This window comes from Symphalangus syndactylus, chromosome 11, assembly GCF_028878055.3.
Source record: "Symphalangus syndactylus isolate Jambi chromosome 11, NHGRI_mSymSyn1-v2.1_pri, whole genome shotgun sequence".
Lineage (NCBI taxonomy): Eukaryota > Metazoa > Chordata > Mammalia > Primates > Hylobatidae > Symphalangus > Symphalangus syndactylus.
In genome coordinates this window covers 31,715,690-31,727,853 of record NC_072433.2, presented here as the reverse complement: position 1 = coordinate 31,727,853, position 12,164 = coordinate 31,715,690, and the positions used below count along the sequence as shown (strand labels likewise).

The window sequence follows — 12,164 nt, the reverse complement described above, 5'->3', positions numbered from 1 at the left end:
AATTTTACTTTCATATGCAATTTTTGTATAAAAATTAATATTTTTTATATATTATATAAAACATGAAAAGGATATATATTATATATTTTTAATAACTATGGCTCACTCATGCTATTACTTTGGCTGCAAATATAATTGTAGGTTGAATCATTTATTCCCAATTCTTCGTTTCTTCCCTTCTCTCTTTTTGCCATGGACTTTTTTTTTTTTTTTTTTTACTGGCTGCTTGGAGTTTATTTTCCGCTTGGTGCCAGGTGCACAGTTCCAGGTGTCAGGAAAGCTAGCGAGTGCTGGGGCCGGGCGGTAGAGAGCGGGGCTCTCACTCCTTTTTGGTGTCTGCTGTGTTGATGCGAAGGTCTGCTTGCTGCAGCCGCCTAGTCTACAGGGTGGGGGGTGGGGGGTCGGGGGTGGGGGGTGGGGAGGGGGGCGGGGAATGGGGGGTGGGGGTGGGGCGGGGAGTGGGGAGGGGGCGGGGAATGGGGGGTGGGGGTGGGGCGGGGAGTGGGGAGGGGGCGGGGAGGGGCTCTGGTGGACTAGCGCCTCCGCAGGCCTGCGGCTGTTGGTAACCGCTCAGGTCAGGACCGGGGCCCAGCGCTGGCTGTGCTGGACGGACCGCCGGGCTGCTTCCTCGGGGCGTCCCGAGCCAGGCCACAGGTGGTCATGCTGCTGGAGGCCTGGCGGGGTTCCGAGTGCTCTGCGGACTCCAGCACCGTGGCCATGAACGGGAGGGTGGACTTCCCGAAAAAGAAGCTGGTCCACCAATGACCCGGGTCAGCCTTGGGGAGACCTGGGGGGTGGGGAATGGCTTCCCCGGGGCACTCGGTACTGCTGCAGGAGCTGTTGCTGGAAGTGGAACCCAGGCGGCGCCGGTAGTAGTCGTGGGTGGCCACGAGCGAGCCGCTGGAGGGGATGGCCGCCATGCTCTAGCTTGCTGGCTGGTGGGATCTGGGCGGCGACCCCTCGCGGGCCTCGGCGCACGGTCACGGGTGGCGGGGACGGGGGGCGCTAGGCCACGGAGCCCATTTGCAGAGGAGACCGCGGGAGGCCGCGCCACGACAGAGAGGCGCGGGGTCTTGCCATGGACTTTTAATAACATCCAACAGAATAGGATGAATTTAATGTGTGATCCTATGGGTACTGGATTGTCCAAGTGACTCTGGACAATAAAATGTGGGTGCAGTTGGTACTATGACATTTCTGGGCTCAGGCCTTAAGAGATACCGTGGTACTCTGCTCATTCTTTTGCCTTTTTATTGCTGTTAAGAGAAGCACTTCCTTTGTGCAGTTGCTGCCCTTCTATGGGCTCCAGAGTAAATATATGGTTTAGGTTTGAACATAACACGGCAGTAATGAGGAAAGCCCAGCTTTCCCTGTAGCTTGAAGCAGAGCCAACGATCTAGGCTCAGCCAGGATCGGACCATCCCAAAACAACCTGAAGATGGGTAGGTGGGTCCAGCAGAGATCATGAGAGTTGGCTCAGCTTAACTACATACAAGGGAAATAATCAATGCTTATTCTTGTATGCCATTGGGATGTTATGACTGTATACTATGCAGCATTGTTGCAGAAATGGCTAACAGATACAAACACCTTTTACCATGTGTATATTTGAGTAAACTACGTTTTAATCTGCCCAAGTCGCACCCAAAGTTTTCTCCTTATTTGATCCTTCTCAATCTGAAATGTAGTTTTTAGTGTGTGTGCCCACATGTCTATAATAATATTTGTTATATTTTACTGAAATTTGTTGCTCATGCATTTATCTCTCTCAGTAGAGGATAAGTTACTGGAAGGCAAGGAATGTGTCTTACGTATCTTTGGAGATACAACCTACCAGAGCACCTCACATGTAGCTGGTGTTTAAATAGACTTTTCTAAATGATGGAATGGATAGATCAATGCCTTTTCCAGTTATTTGATGTCACATGACATTTGGGTATTTAATGTGCTACGTACTTATCTGGAAAAGTTTCTAGTTGGAAGGAAGGTGAGACTATCTAAACTATTCAAACATGGGTAGTAATGTCTGTTTCTTGTCATCAGTGGAAGCACACTTTGGAGTAAACTCCTAGATTCCAGAAAAATTCGCCTTCTCTTTTTTTTTTGCTCCAATGCCATAGAGTAAGCTGAGCTGAGGAGTTTTCCTTCCTAATAGTGTGTAATTTCGTGGTGTTTCACAAATTACAAAATGTGTGATTTCACTCATTATGCATTTTTAGCATTAGGAGTTTGGATTTCAGGATAGGATTCGAAAAACAATGATTGGGCTGCTATTTGCTATGCATGTTAGGTATATAAGGGAATCAACTGAAAGAGGTGGAATCATCTGAGTTTTGACCAGCAAACTTGTGAATAAAAACAAGTAGAATTGGGGCTTTCTCTTAACTGAGTACCTGACCAAAAATTTGGGGCTGAATTTAAGCCAGAGTAGATCAAATTCTAGGTAGAGACTGTGAAGAGTAGCCGGTACAATGTCCAACAGTTCATAGGACCTCTAGGAAAACCAGTAATTTATTTGATTTCTAGGATTCTTATTTTCAAACATTTCTAGTTTTGGTAAATTATGATCAGAATGACATTTGTAATTGTATTAGTCCATTTTCATGCTGTTATGAAGAAATACCTAAGACAGGGTAATTTATAAAGAAAAAGAGGTTTTATAGTTGCACATGGCTTAGGAGGCCTCACAATCATGGCAGAAGGTGAAGGAGGAGCAAAGGCATGTCTTATATGGTAGCAGGCAAGAGGGTGTGCAGGGGAACTGCCCTTTATAAAACTATCAGATCCCATGAGACTTATTCACTATCAGGAGAACAGCACAGGAATAACCTGCCCCCATGATTCAATTACCTCCCACAAGGTCCCTCCCAGGACATGTAAGAATTGTAAGAACTACAATTCAAGATGAGATTTGGGTGGGGAAATTTGATACATTTTTATATTTTAAATTATCTTAAATGTTTGTGTGCTTGAGAAAAAGGTGTATTCTTTATTAGCAGGGCGTATAGAATAATGTATATATAGATTGTGTGGAATAGGTTATTTAAATTCTTGTTTTATTTATATATTTTTGTTTACTCAATGTCTTATACTGATAGCAATTTAAGTCTCCTATTACTAAAGTTTTAACATCTATGATTCTGTGAGTCTCTTGCTTTTTATTTATATAGGTAGTTGCTATGCTACGTGGTGCATAGATGTTTATTATTATTCATTATGAATTGTCATATTTACATTAAATATGCTTTTCTTTGCATGTATAATGTGATTAGGTATGTATTCTACTTTTATTATCAGTGTCATTATCCGTGCTTTCTTATTGCTTTTTTTATTGTTTTTCTAATATATCTTAACACTTACTCTTTAGTCTTTCTCAATGCAAGTATTCATTTTCTTTTGTGTGCCTTTTATAAACAGCATATAGTTGAGTCTTTGTAAATCAGATTATAGTTTCTTTCTTTCTCTCTCTCTTCTTTCTTTCTTTCCTTCTTTCTTCTTTTATTATTATTATTATTTTTGAGACAGAGAGTCTCACTCTGTCACCAAGGCTGAAGGATAGTGTTGTGATCACTGCTCATTGCAGCCTCAAACTCCTGGACTCAAGTAATCCTTCCCCATCTACCTCCCAAGTAGCTGGGACTACAGGTGTGCACCACCATGCCTGGATACTTTTTTGATCTTTTGTTTTGTTTTGAGATGGGGTCTCCCTTTGTTGCCCAGGCTGGTCTCAAACTCCTGTGCTCAAGCAATGCTCCTGCCTTGGCCTTCCAAAGTGCTGGGATTATAGGCATGAGCTACCATGTCAGGCAAAATCTTTTATAAATAGGGGAGTTAATATTCACAACAGCAAAGACATGGAATCAACCCAAATGCCTGTCAATGATAGACTGGATAAAGAAAATGTAGTATGTATATACCACGGAATACTATGCAGCCATAAAAAGGAATGAGATCATGTCCTTTGCAGGGACATGGATGGAGCTGGAAGCCATTATCCTCAGCAAACTAATGCAGAAACAGAAAACCAAACACTGCATGTTCTCACTTATAAGCAGGAGCTGAACAATGAGAACATATGGACACAGGGAGGGGAACAATGCACACCGGAGCCTGACAGGGGTTGGGGTGTAGGGAGGGAGAACATTAGGAAAAAATTGGTAGTGCATTCTGGGATTAATACCTAGGTGATGTGCTGATCTGTGCAAAAAACTACCATGGCACATATTTACCTATGTAATAAACATGCACATCCTGCACATGTATACTGCAATTAAACTAAAAATAAAAATTAAAAAATAAATAAATAAAATAAATTGGTGAGTTAAATCCATTAGCATTTATTGAAAAGATTAATGTGTTTGGCCTCAACTCTGCCATATTATCTTAGCTTATAATACTTAGACAAATAGTTTATGTTTTTTCTCTATACATTTTCTTTAATTTTAAAATTTTTAATTTATTATAGTATTTAGGAAGCTTTGTGGTTTTGTTTTATTGAATATCTTTTACTTATACTTTTTAAAATGCCCTTTATCCCCTATTTTCATGTTCAAAATATTTCTATTTGGATTGTCATTTATTTGTGGCATCCTTTGACTCACATTTATTTCTTATAAAATAGCCAAATCATTTAGTCTACTTTCCATTCTTCTTTACTTTTCTCTTTCCGTTTTTCATATATCATATAGCATATTATTCTTTTACTCCCAGCCCACCTTAGTCTCTTAAAAATGCAATAACTAAGATCAAATGTGAATATCAATTTGTATATTAGTAAACTATGCTCTTTATTAATCCTTTGCTCAGTTTCCCCAGGCATCTTTTGGTTGGATACAGTTTGTGTTCTAGTAGATTTTTCAAGGAGGGCTCATGGTTTCAGAATTCTTGTGTCTAACATTTTTGTAAATAGCCTTCATACTTGAAGGACAGTTCTGTTGATAAGAAACTGAAGGAAAAAAAAATGTAATGCCAGCTTTATTTCAGGCTTTCTTTCCTAGTATTGATTGAAAATGCTTTTCGTTTTTGTCTCGTTTTGTATTTTGGTCTAAGGCCAATCACTCTTTTTCCCTTGTGAAATATTTTATCTTTCTGCTGAAGGTCCTAAGGATGGTCTAAAAATCTCTACAGACTATGATCTTTACTTGTATATATCATAGAGTTTATCATTGCAGGTCAATTTTTACAGGCACCCCACAGACCGTATAAATATGTTGATACAAATTTTCTTTTATTTCTGGAAATTGTTTTTGTATAATCATTTTAATCGTTTTGTTTCATTATCTTAGCTTCCTCAGGGACTCTAAATATACAGATGTTGTTTTTCCTCTGTCTTCAATTTCAAACATTTTTTCTCACATCATTTTTATTTATTTACCACATTTTCAATGCATTGTTTTCCTGTCTACTTTAGTGTCTTTTTAACGTTTTCATTCGAATTTCTTTTTACCCTGTGTACTGCATAAGTTAGTCGTAATTTCTAATATGACTTTGTCTTTTTTTTCTATTTTCTTCCAGGAATCAATCAATTTATATTTTATTTCTTCCTTTTTTTGTCCACTTCAATTTTTGCTTTTTGAATTTCTGATGCAAATTGTCTTCTCAGTCCACGCGTGGTGGCTCACACCTGTAACCCCAGCATTCTGGGAGGCCAAGGCAGAATTGCTTGGGACCAGGAGTTTGAGAGCAACCTGAGCAACATAGTGGGACCCTGTTTCTACAAATAATAATAAGAAGAAAAATAGCCAAGCATGATGATGGGCGCCTGTGGTCCCAGCTACTCGAGAGGCTGAGGTGGGAGGATCGCCTGAGCCCGGGGAGTTCGAGGCTACAGTGAGCTGTGATCTTGCCACTGCGTTCTAGCATGGGTGGCAGAGTGAGACCCTGTCTCAAACACACACACACACACACACACACACACACACACACACCCCTCAAATTATCTTCTCTTATCTCCCAATACTTACTTGAATATATTTATTTAAGGTTTGAATGTTATATTTCAGGTATTTAAATATATAGACCGTCTCTCTGTATAAATTCAGTGTGTATATATATGTATATATACACAGAAAGAGAGAGAGAGAGAGAGAGAGAGAGACCCTGACGAACCCCCTCCAGACTGTTCACTCTGCATTTCTATGGACAGTTTTGGAATAGTTTGTAAGATTCCTAGTTCAAGAGTGCCCTCTACTGTCAGAGTAGCAAAGTACGTTTCCTTCCGCTTTGGGAGGAGGGGGAGGGGCTGGGGGGAGGTTGTGTTTTCTTTGATACCTTTTACTCTATTTTATCTTGCAACATCTTGAACTTTCTCTTCTTGCTTTTCTCTCTTTCCCATGCAGTTTTCAAAGGGTGACTCTCCTTTTCTTTTCACTCACTTCTGCCCACAAAGCCCTTTTTAGCCTTTTTCCTATATTCAGTGCTTTGATCTACTTACATGCTTTTTCATCATTTTCACACAGAAGGTAGACTTTCTCTATATAATATGGCTTTAGGAAAAAATAAAAGACCCAAAGGTACTTCTTCTCTTTTCTCTTCAACAGTTTTTTTTTTCAAACTTTACTTGAGTTTTCAAATTCTGGCCAGAAACACAGAGAAAGCTGGCAAGAATTGGGCATTGTTTTTCTACCTACAAGGAATTACATTTTAGCTGTTCATTCTCTTAATGTTATGTGGGCAGCTTGGATTTCTGTAGTTTTATTTATTCTTGTAGTTCTTTACTGCTTCTGTTACTGCCCTGGTTGGGTACATTAAATTTACAAGCCTGATATTGCCTTGGCAATATCTTAGTCAGTTTCGGCTGCCATAACAAATTGCCATAGGCTGGCTAGCTTAGGCAAAAAACATTTATTTCTCACAGTTTTGGAGGTTGGAAGCCTCAGCTCAGGATGTCCGCATCGTTCATGCTGGTGAAGGTCCTCTTCCAGTTGCAGACAGCCGACTTCTTGTATCTTTACACGGCACAAAGAGGGCAAGCAAGCTAGTTCTCTGACATCTTCTTATAGGGGCATTAATCCCATCCATGAGGGCTCCACCCTCATGACCTAATTACATCCCTAAGGCTCCAACTCTGGATGCCATCGCATTGGGGATTAGAGTCCAACATATACATTTGGGGGAAACACAAACAGTCATAACAGCTACCTAGAATTACCTGCCTAATAATTTTTTAGTGGGCATTGGGCATAGTGACTCACATCGATGAGGGTCTGGATTGTGCTGTCTTCCTTTAAACATGATGAATATTGTTTTTTGGAGCAGTTTGAGATTTCGTAGGTTTGCTTATGTTTAAATATTGTTAGTGTTTGTCTACCATATTTCTTATTCTGGAGACAGTTTTGCCCTGCTACTAAGGTGTGACTCATCTGGTGCCTACTGGATACCCTAGATGTACAAGGAGCCATCTCTACTCTGACTAGTCAGAAGTAAAAAGACTCACAGCCTTATGTGAGCTCTGGGAATTGTTTATATTTTAGCTTTCTGATAGTGTACCTTTGCCTGGGTTTACAAAATTATCCCTTACACATGTGCACCTTTGTATTGAATAACATACTCATGAAACATTTTGCAAATTTCTGTAGCTCTCTTTCTGCATAGCTCTATCCTTTCCAACCCCAATGCTGGGGTTCCTCCCCCCCGTACTGGATCTAAAAAGTTTTCCAGGCTGAAAGCTGGGGAAACTGTAAGGTTCACTTCATTTATTTCCTATCTCTCAGGTATAATAGTCCTGTGCTGTCTGTTCTACAATGTCTGACAAAATTTGTTTCATGAATTTTGTCTAGTTTCCTTGTTTCAATTAAAGACCTGAACCAGTTACCCCATTATATTAGAAGTAGAAAATTTGGACTGCATTAATTTTTAAAAGCTTTATAGGTGACATTAATGTGAAACTAGTTTTAGGAAGCACTACTTCAGCTTCATAAGGAGTGATAAGATAAAAGAACATAATTATTATCTTGATAATTAGGAATGCTATAAATAGCTAATAGCCATTGAGTGTTTATTGCACTGTAACTGTTCCAAGAACTTTGAAGATAAATTAATCAATATTTATCTTTCAGGTTCCCTTTAACAATTCAATCAAGTCCAAGTAGAAGTGAAAGCTGGGTGATGTATTGGGAAAATATGTGCCAGGACCAGACCTAGGGAATCAAGGCGGACACCAGGACACATGTTCTCTCTCCTTTCATTTCTCCCATTCCCTCCTCCTCCTGCTGCTCCTCCCCATCCTCCTCCTTCTCCTCCTGCTGCACCTTCTCTCCTCCTTCTTTTTTTTTTTCCTTCTTCTCTCCTCTCCACCTCCCTACACATACACACACAGTTTATATGTTAGTTTGCTTTTGACTGCAAGAAAAACCTTGAATCAACTCAATAAATAATGAAGACATGTGTAACTAACGTAATAGCAAGTCCAGAGGTAGAGAAGACACCAGAATGTGTGATTTGGGCAATCATATGTGTCATCAAGAATCTTAGTTTAGTTTTGTTTTGTTTTGCTTTATGTGTGCTCTGACAACTTCGTGTTGTTCAGTATGATTTGTGGATAACTGCAATTGTTTCACAAAATACATGGAAACACAGCAACATAGAGAGGATGGAAAAGATTGTCTCTTCTTAATGAGAAAAAAATTCCCTTTTCTTAGTAGAACGCTTTTTATTTTCCTAATTCTTTGCTCAGAATTAGGACACATGCTCATCTCGGAGTCAATTGCTGGACTGAGTTGAGGGTACATAACCTCCAAGGCATTTCAGGGGGACGTCATCAGCCAAGGAAAGTTCTTTGGTGAACCATGCATGTGTGTACCAAGACAAGTCAGAACCCACAGCAGGGGGAGGGGTTTGCTGTTATAGAAGAGAGGATTGGGCAGAACGCCAACAACAGTGCTGCCTATTATAACCTCCCTTAGACAAATGGTGTATCGGAGGCTCACTGTGTTTGACCAACCTGCTCAGAATAACACAGGCAAGGGTTGGAGGAGGTAAAATTGGAAGCCACGCTGTTTGACTCCAATGTTGGAGCTATTAATAAATATTCAATAAAATGGCTTTAAAAACAAAAGGGTTACAAACCTATAGTAATATCAGTGATAATGTATCTTAACTCATTTCTCAGATATCCTTAATTAGCAATAATTATTTGGATTTTCCTTCTAGTAATTTGCACATAGGGGTGCCAGGAACCTGCGAGACATCGCCTGTGCTTTGCCCTGTATTTGGAAGCCCACTGGGAAATTTGAAAAGGTCTGAGAAGAATCATCCTGTCTGTTAAGTGATAATTTGAGAAGAAAGAAACATCCTCCTTGAAGTGCAGAGAGTTGCTTCTCTCTTGACACCTTAGAGGCAAGTCCAGGGAGCAGAATTAAGTGACAGTAAAAGGAAAAGATCACATGTATCACCGGAATGAGAAATCCTTATGGCTAAGTCAGCTCTCCACAGTTAGGCTACACTTTGATGTTGGCAAAAGTTTCCCTAGTGGGAGAGACCTAGGGAAAAGGGCAGAGGAATAAAGAGACAGCTTCACTTACCCAGTCTAAGTAAAGAGGTGAACAGCACATCCATCTAATATTTAATATGGGCTTCTCTTGCGAGGAGCTGGAAATGCTTTTATTAAAGTCTTGCATAAGCAGTTGATTTATAGCCTCCAAAATAAACTGGAAGGAATAAAGGAAAAGAAGTTGACTTACTGAAAAGTTTATAAGCCCTCACAGAGAGCCAAGTTACAAACAAGAATTCATGCAGAGCTGAAGGGATGTCTCCTGGGGATTACTTGTAGAATTGCTTTCTCTAGTGGATGTTGTAGTGTATGGACCGGTTCCCCCATTGATGGCCAAACTACTCATTCCCCCACCTGCTGAGAATCAGAGTGTGGACAGCTGATGACTCATGACTGAGGTCCCTACCAGGAATTAACCTTGACTGGGCCCAAGTGTATGCTCCCTGTCTGGGTTCAAATTAAAATCCAAAACGTAGTCTATGTGGGAGTACAGATACCCAGCCATCATGTTTCAGTTTGGGGCAGCTCTGATGGGTCCTCCCAGTTCTAGAACCAGCTGTAGTCTTTATTGTAATGGCATCATAGTTCAGCTTGCCGGTTGCCTAATTCTGCTGCAGAACTCCTTTCTTCACTGGTGTTCTTTCCCAAACAACTCGTGAATAAATTCCCTGCATGCAAATCTTTTCTTCCAAGTCTGTTTTCTCTGAAACTAGACCTCAGAAACTTCAACATAGTGAAACTCATAATGAAACCTTACCCTTTGTCTGGGACTGATGGTTTCTCTGGCATGTGGGACATTCAGTCCCTAAAGCGGAAGAGACCCAAGCAAAACAGAATGGTTATTCATTGAACCTCAATGATACAGTTAAAACAGACTGAAAATTCTACTCACAGATGGGGCAAAAATGTCATGAAAATTCTATCATCACCATGTGTATGGAAGTCTTTTCTTTCTTTCTTTTTTTTTTTTTTTTGATATAGAGTCTCGCTCCATCGCCTAGGCTGGAGTGCAGTGGCGCAATCTCAGCTCACTGCAACCTTTGCCTCCCAGGTTGAAGTGATTCTCGTGCCTCAGCCTCCCGAGTAACTGGGATTACAGGCCCCCTGCCACCATGCCCAGCTAATTTTTGGTTTTTTTGTTTTTTTTTTTTTAGAAGAAACGGGGTTTCACCATGTTGGCCAGGCTAGTGTTGAACTCTTGACTTCAGGTGATCCATCCAGCTTGGCCTCCCAAAGTGCTGAAATTACAGGTGTGAGCCACTGCGCCTGGCTGGAAGTCTGTGTGTTTTGCTGGTATATAAAAATACCTTTGTCTTATCTTTCTATGCCTCTGGCAACCAGCCTTCATAACTTTTTGTGCTGTAAATCCCCACTACATACTGTTGATAGGGTGAACTTCCTGACTTGAAACTTGAATAGGGAGTCACCCTCTCACCTCATCAGAGAACCTTGCCATGGTTCTCCAATTCTTCCATTTTGTTCTCTAAGTTGCTTCCAGTGAGATCTTTCTGAAGTGGAGCTGTGATCATGTCCCTGCTGCTTAATACCATGCCACAACTCTGTTTTACTGTTGGCATAGAGTCTGAATTCCTACCCTCGATGTTTATTGAAAACATGGCCTCTTAGCTCTCCAGCTCTTATGCTTCCACTGCCTTTTCTCCCCAGCTATCCATGACTACCAAGTTATAGTGCTAGTGATAAGGCTTCCCCTCTCTCAGTCAGAGGCTTTTGCACATTTTTGCTGTGTTAGAAAACCCCTTCGTCTCTCTTTTGCCTGACAATCTCCAATGTGATTATCTTCCCAATCTGTTTAGTTGTGTCTTCTGTTAGGAAGCCTTACATGGTGTCCCTGGCCACCCTGGTTTGGGTTACATAGCCCTTCTTGTGTGCCCGTAGACTCCCACCTGGACTTCCACAACTGTCTATCACATCTCCCTACTTTTAGTGCACACCTTCTCTGGCTTGCATACTGAAGGCAGAAAGTTCTATTCACAATGTGAATCTTGCCCAAATTCACACAACTGTGTTAACAAAAAATCAGTAGCTGCCTCACTGATCTTAGAATAAAGATTGTTATTTTTATTTATTAATTATTTTTTCTTTTCTTTTTTTTTTTTTTTTGAGACAGCGTCTTGCTTTGTTGCCCAGGCTGGAGTGCAATGGTGTGATTTTGGCTCACTGCAACCTCCGCCTCCCAGGTTCAAGTGATTCTCCTGTGTCAGCCTCCCGAGTAGCTGGGATTACAGGCGCCCGCCACCATGCCCAGCTAATTTTCATATTTTTAGTAGAGATGGGGTTTCACCAGATTGGCCAGGCTGGTCTCAAACTCCTGACCTCATGATCCACCTGCCTCGGCCTCCCAAAGTACTGGGATTGCAGGTGTGAGCCACCTCTCCTAGCCCAGATTGTTATTTCTAAAGTGATCTCTATAAGATGCTATCTCTACAGTCTCAGTTTACTTTGCTTCAGCTATTCTGGCCTTCTTTTACTCCCCAGGACATTTCATGCTTCTCTTGTCACTGTGCTTCAGATGTGCAGGTGCTTCTAGAGAGGTTCTCTCCTCCTGCTCCCTACCCTTCTCCAAAGGCTATTCAAGTACTACCTTTATTTACATCCTTCTGATATTCACTTTACATATGTGGCTTTCAGCCTCCTAGTGAAACCTACTTTTATA

At 41.0% G+C, this 12,164-nt stretch overlaps 1 protein-coding gene across 2 annotated transcripts; it reads right to left on the bottom strand.

Annotated features, from left to right (window-relative positions):
• Positions 1–426: 426 nt before the first annotated feature.
• On the bottom strand, positions 427–1,067 carry LOC129493033 (pancreatic progenitor cell differentiation and proliferation factor-like). Of its 2 annotated transcripts, XM_055298671.2 has the most exons (2): positions 788–1,067; positions 458–750 (listed from the first exon to the last, which is right to left on the bottom strand). In XM_055298671.2, exons 1-2 carry the CDS (start codon positions 918–920, stop codon positions 659–661), a joined length of 225 nt encoding a protein of 74 aa, XP_055154646.1. In that variant the 5' UTR covers positions 921–1,067; the 3' UTR covers positions 458–658. The 2 variants fall into 2 exon arrangements, with proteins under 2 accessions (XP_055154645.1, XP_055154646.1); XM_055298670.2 differs by having other exon boundaries at positions 427–1,067.
• Between the last annotated feature and the right edge of the window lie 11,097 nt (positions 1,068–12,164).